Here is a 6,210-nt window from a genome sequence, read left to right on the forward strand (position 1 = left end):
CGCCCCCCGCGGATGAGCCGCCGCGGAGCGCGGGCGGACGATGGAACTCCACATCCTGGAGCACCGGCTGCAAGTTGCCAGCGTCGCCAAGGAGAGTATCCCGCTCTTCACCTACGGCCTCATCAAACTTGCCTTCCTGTCTTCTAAGACCAGGTGAGCGCGCGGGGACGCGCCGCCGGCCGGGGAGAGACAAAGAGGCGCACCCGGGCGTCTGTCCTCGTCGCCGCCGCTCGGAAAACAACTTCGAGCCCCGGGGAGCGCCCCCGCCCCGCAGGTCTCCTTGTTTTTGACAAAGCCACCCAATCTGCCCTCAAACAGGGTCCGGCCACCTCGATTCCTCCAGATGCACACCCGCCGCTGTCTCCCCCCATCTCAGCCCCCCTCCCTCACAGCCCCTCCCTGAGATCTGGAGGGCTGGGGAGGCTGCAGTGGCAAATCCGTGAATGAATGAACGAACGAATGAATGAATGAAAAACAGGTGTGGGGACGCGGCAATGGAAAAAACAAACTACCACCTCCCATCCCCCAATCCCTCGATTGGGCCGGCCCCCGTCCCCAGAGCAGTGGGGAGGGATTCTGCTGAGCGCGGCTACCCAGAGCAGAAAATCATAAAATCATTAGTGGGTGTTTATCTCAAGGTGCTGGAGGATTGCGGACGGTGCCGGGGAACTGGGGGAGGGCAGGAGACTGGCTGCGGGTGAGCGTCACGGTGGTTCTTAATCCTCAGGGTTCGGGAAGGTGGGGGGGCGGGGGGGGGCGAGGGTTGCCGAACCGTGGAAGGAGGAAGAGCAGTCGTGTTTATGGCTCTGCCTTAAGGCTGGGCTTGGATGCTGTTGGGGGGGAAATAGTTAAAGGCCTTGGGAGGATGAAAAATAACAAGTTGGATTTTCCCAATGCCAGGTCAGGTCTGACTTTGTGAGCCCCGGTAGATGCTTGGATTAAAGTGGTTTTTTGTTTGTTCGTTTGTTTTGTTTTTTGTTTTTTTAAGGTGCCCTAGGCCAGTGGGGGTATGAGTGAGAGCTAGCCTCTGTAACTTCAATCCCTTGTTTGTCCACCATTGTGACTATTCAAAGGGATGAAGTTGTTGCTGGTTGGGTTTTTCAGAGACTGGGGCACAGAGGTGGTTCTCCCTCCCTGCAAAATGAATGAATAAATTACTGGACAAGGTTAACGTTACAATGAAGGAGCCCCGAATCTGCCCTCTTGGGCGCTGAGCTCAGAGGAGCTCCAGGGATGCAGGGAAATAATTCAATTTGAGCCTCTTATCTGGTAAAGTTCTTGCCTGGAAATCTCACTTTGATGTGTGTGTGTCAGAGCCAGGGAGCTCAGTCCAGCCATTGTTTTCGAGATGGAACGAGATCTGCCAGTGGCATCTTGTTTACTTTCTTCTCCAGTGGGGTATGAAGGGTTGAAATCCTTGTCTTTGCTGGGCCCTGGCTCTTTTGATTGCAAAGGTAATTATTAAACAGGTTATTTGAAAACAAAAGCCCATAGCTCAGATTCTGAATCTCCCCTTCCCCCTCCCCCACAGCCCCCTCTGGCTGTTGACACCCACCATCCTAAATCTACCTACCTGCCACCTGCCCGCCTCCTCCCTCCTCCCCGCCCCCCCAGCCTGTCTTGAGTCCAAGGCTGGAGTAAGAGAAAGCGACCTGTTTTTCCAACCCTTGGCCCTCAGCCCCAGGCAGCCCCCTGGTTGATTTCTCGGCTACCATTCAAACCAGGATGATGACTCAGGCTGCGGCTGTGCAGGGCCTGGGTGCCAGGAGGAGGGGGCATGGGGGGCTTCTTTGAAAGACCGCAAAGGGCCACTCCCTCTGCCCCTAGCCCTTTGTGAAGGGACTGGCCCTCTTCCAGCCCCACCCCAGGTTCCACTTTGGTGGGCTCATAGATAGGCATGTCCTGGTGGTGAGCTCCTGCTGTTGTGTCTAATCATGGAAACCTACCCCTCAGTGGGTCCCACTTTTCCTTCTCCTGCAGGAGGCAGCTGGTCTGAGGCCCAGGTGACCAGTCCAGTCCCAAGATGACTCAGAGTTCAAAGGTCATTTGCATGTCTCCAGAGTCTGGCTGTAGAAGGTGCTGAGTTCATTTATCAAATGGCTGAAGGCTGCCTCCATGGCATTCTGGGCTAGGACACTGACTTCAGGTTGCGATTAGCCCCCTCCCTCCCTGTGTGACGGTGGCAGGGTTCCTTTCCTTCTTTGGCTCTCACTTTCTTGGTCTGTGATGAAGAGAACAACCATTTGGCCCACTAGTTTTCACAGAGCTGCTGTGTTTATAGCATGGAATGATTGTGGAAATGGGCTTTTTAGCAAATATAAGACTTCGTGGGGTGTGGACATATTGTGTAAGCTATTGTCAATAATCAGTCGTCCAGGAAGATGATTCTTCCATTAGTATCTGCCCCCAAGTAGTAGCCCATAGCCCCGTCATTTTCCTCCCACCCCCAACCTAAGTTCAGCACAAATTTGTGTAGCATCCTCCACCACCACCAGGGTCTCTGTGCTGTCTTTTTACATGTTTTCAATCACTCACTATAATAGGGTGGATCTGGATCCAGAATCCTCCTCTCTAGCCACTTGCTGGCAAACCCTTTGATGACCTGCAGTTTACTTTATTCTTCCCTTCACACCTCCATGCTTTAGTGCTTCCATCTCTACCTGGAACCCCCACCTCAGTAAATTCTTATTCAATCTTCAAGATCTAGTAATATCACCCTGAAACTTCCCTGAACCCCCCCCCCTTTCCACCACCCCCAGCAGACTTAATCACTTCTTCCCTCTTGTGTCTACCTTGGGAAGGAGTATAGCATTGGAAGATACACACTGTGTGGGGATGCATCTGGGTCCAAGAGATGCTGAGATACCCTCCTCCTCCCTCTTTGAAGCCCAGAGCCTGGTAGGAGAGAAGGACAGAGGTGATCACAATACAGCAGGTGGAATCAGGGAAGGGGGTCCCGTGTGGTGGGGGAGGCATTGAGGGACTCCCTGCGGGAGGCAGGTAGGCTTCTTACAAGAGATGGCACTGAGTCTTAGGCCTTTAAAATAGGAATTAGCTAAGTGGGAAAGGAGATCCTGATCCCAGATCCTGTGTATATCATGGTACAACTCTGTGAATTAGGTTTTACACCTGCTTTGCAAAAAAGGAGTTCGAGGCTCAAAGGTTAAGTGACTTGCTCAAGGTTACATCAATGAGTGGAAGAGCCAAGACTTGAATCTGCATCTCTCCTGCTTAAGCTCAGAGATTTGCTATTTCAGGTTGCAAATGATGCCCGTCTATATTCAACAGTTATGTCCAGCCCTTCTATTTGCAGCCCACTGTTCTAAAGATTTTAGGAGCACAGAGTGGCACCTGTAGGCTTTCTGTATTCCTTCTACCCTCTTTGTGGGCCTTTTCTTCCATCAAGAATGTTTGTCCCTCATCGCCCCCTCATCTAGACTTTCTGCATCCTGTCCCCCCCAGCTCAGATGTGTCTTCTGCTTAACCTTTCATCACTTCTCAACTTTTGTCCATAACATTATATTGTTTGCAGTCTTATTCTCCCTCCTAGATTATACTCGGGAAACTTTTTGTGCATCTTTTTATCTACTCACCCCCAGTACCAGAGATAATAAAGCCACCATCTATCACAAAGAGGTAAAGAGGTGAAGACACTGGGTTTAAAGAAGTAAAGTAGCTTGGTCAAGGTCACACAGCTGGAAAGAAACAGAATTGGAATTTGAACCAGGTCCTCTCACCTCTGCGCTTAATACACTGCTTTGTAGGCACTTAGTAACTGCCTGTTTGATGGATGTCCCACTCGTGCAGAGTGACCCAGATTTTAGCCAGAGTCTCTTATGAGTACCCTGGGGGCTGGAAGAGGCACAGCAGGCAGAATCACACCTGGAGAGGCAAGGCCCAGCACCCCTGCCTCAGCTCTCTGCCCCAACTCAGGGCAGTATCTGGGTGTGACTGGAATAGGGGGCAGAAGGCCAGCTGAGTGCACTTATTGCAGGCTTGGTGAGACCTTGGGCGAGCAAACTGAAGGCTGTCCACAGAGCTTTTTCCTCCACCCTTGTGATCACCTGAAGTTCTGTATCCCACCCACCCTTCTCTCCAGCCTCATCTCTCATGGCTCCCAGCCATACAGACCCACACAGCCATACACCCTATGGTTTCTCTAGCTTCATGCCAGTTCTGTCTGCCTGGAATATTACTCTTTGCCCTACCCGCTTTGTCTACCTGCTCATTCTTTTAGATTCCATTTTAGCCTCGCCACCTCCAGGAAGTCTTCCCTTACTGCACAGCTGAGCTCAGACTCTTCCTCTGGTATAATGGGCATAATCTCAAGAAGATGAAATGTGACCCACCGTGGAATATTAGCAGGATGCTTGGGGCTGCAGATAACAAATAGCCATGATTTAGCTGTCCTAAACAATAAGAAGTTTGCATTTTGTATGATAAGACATGAGTTGGGCTGCCCTAGAGTTGATAACTTAAAGGCTTGATGGTGTCATCAAAGACCCAGGTCTTTCTATTTGGACATCCTTGGCATGACAGTGACTCCCTATAGAATGGCTAAGGTAGCTCCAGGTCTTATGGGCAGTTGGGTAGAAACCTAGTGGAAGGGAAGGGCTGTTGCCTCCAGGTGTCTCTGAGAAAACCTTTCTAGGAACATGCCCAGCTCCTGCACAGACTTCCTCATCTCACTGATCAGATTGGGTCACGTGAGCATGCCTGCACCAATCAGATGGACAGGGAATGAGACCATCACAGACCAGTCAGGATTCACCACTGCAGGTGGAGCTTGTGGCCACCAGGAGGTGGAGGCTAGTATAGCCCTTCTGGTTCTCAGATTTGCTCTCTGTGGCCCTGTCAGGCAAAACAGAACAGTTAGTAAGCATACAGTAAACACAACTATGACAACTGCAAGTTGTCTGGATTATCCCTTTACAAATGAGGGAACCAAAACACTCGAATGCCCAAGGACACACAGAATTGGCAGAGCTGGGATTTGAACCCAAGAAGTCTGGTTGTAGAACCTGTCTTAACGACTGCTAGGCCAGGCCTAAAAGTACACCAGTTTGGGCATGCCTTTTCCAGGAGCCACTCAGCAGAGGTGACTCCTAGAGGCCATAGCACCCCTCCCCCGAGCAGTGAAGGAGAGTGTGGGGGCAAGATCATTATCCTGAAATGTGTTCAGGTGCAGGAAGCTGCATCATCCTTTTCTGGGCCGGGGGTCGGGGGGTGGAGTGAGTGTCTGTGAAATGTTCTTTAAATTCCATCCTAGAAAGTCCATCTTATTTGAGTGGCAAAAAAAGCACCTAGTTGAGTATGTAGTAAGCTCATGTCCACAGAAATCTACACTACCTGCCTGAGCTGATCGTCTCTCTGCTGGTCCCCAATCCATCCACCTCCATGGCAGTGCAAATAGTTAGCTCACCCAGAGCCCCACGAGGCAAGGCTAGGAGGCTGGAAAGAGAAAAGTATATGCAGAGTGTAAGCTGTGACTGTGGCAACTGTGACCACAGCCTGGGGTTGGTACAAATGGGTTTGTTTTGTTCACACAGAAACACTGCAGCACGTACCTGCTATGTTGAGGTTCCAGTTGGAAACACAAAAGGAGCTTCTGTCCGGTGGGAAGAAAAAGTGTGTTCTCCACCAAAGGTGGAGGGTAAGAGGCCCAAATGCCTGGAGGTTAGGGACAGCTGGTACTACACGGACTGAGTGGACGCCATGGGGCCTGACTTGGGGGGTGTCATGGTTCACTCTGAATCCCTGACCACAGCTCTGCCTTGCTCAAAGCTCTTCTCACACTGCACCCTGCTCCTGGCTCACTCTCCTTACCTGACATTGTGAATATTCCTTGATCTGACTTCTGTCCTCTCTGGCTCTGTCCTGTCTCTATACCACACATGCCCTATTTTTAGCGTAACTCTGGTATTTTTTAACACTGGTATTTTTTGACACTGTTCCGTTCAAAAGCTGGAGCTCCCATGCCTTCAGGTGAAGGCAGGATCAGTGACTTCTAACAAGGAGAAGGTGGCAGAAGCGAGGCTGCCAGGCTTCCACCAGGTGTTTCCACAGCAGCTGCACCACTTAACGTACCTGAGGAGTAGGGATTTGAACCCAGAGCCTCTGGCTACAGAATCCATGTTCTTAAAGCAGTACACTATCTGCGTGCGGATTGGAGCCTGGAGGCCTATACTAGCTGAGTGACCACAGTCTGGG

At 51.1% G+C, this 6,210-nt stretch overlaps 1 protein-coding gene across 1 annotated transcript in view; it reads left to right on the forward strand.

Annotated features, from left to right (window-relative positions):
* The first annotated feature begins 6 nt into the window (after window positions 1-6).
* CASTOR2 (cytosolic arginine sensor for mTORC1 subunit 2) overlaps window positions 7-6,210 on the forward strand; it is a 50,352-nt gene continuing 44,148 nt past the window's right edge. Inside the window, exon 1 of the mRNA XM_006918525.3 lies at window positions 7-153. Within this exon, the coding sequence (XP_006918587.1) occupies window positions 41-153 (113 nt within the window). The 5' untranslated portion in view covers window positions 7-40. The remainder of the gene's footprint in view (window positions 154-6,210) is intronic.

The sequence above is a fragment of the Pteropus alecto genome, unplaced genomic scaffold (assembly GCF_000325575.1).
Source record: "Pteropus alecto unplaced genomic scaffold, ASM32557v1 scaffold68, whole genome shotgun sequence".
Classification (NCBI taxonomy): Eukaryota; Metazoa; Chordata; class Mammalia; order Chiroptera; family Pteropodidae; genus Pteropus; species Pteropus alecto.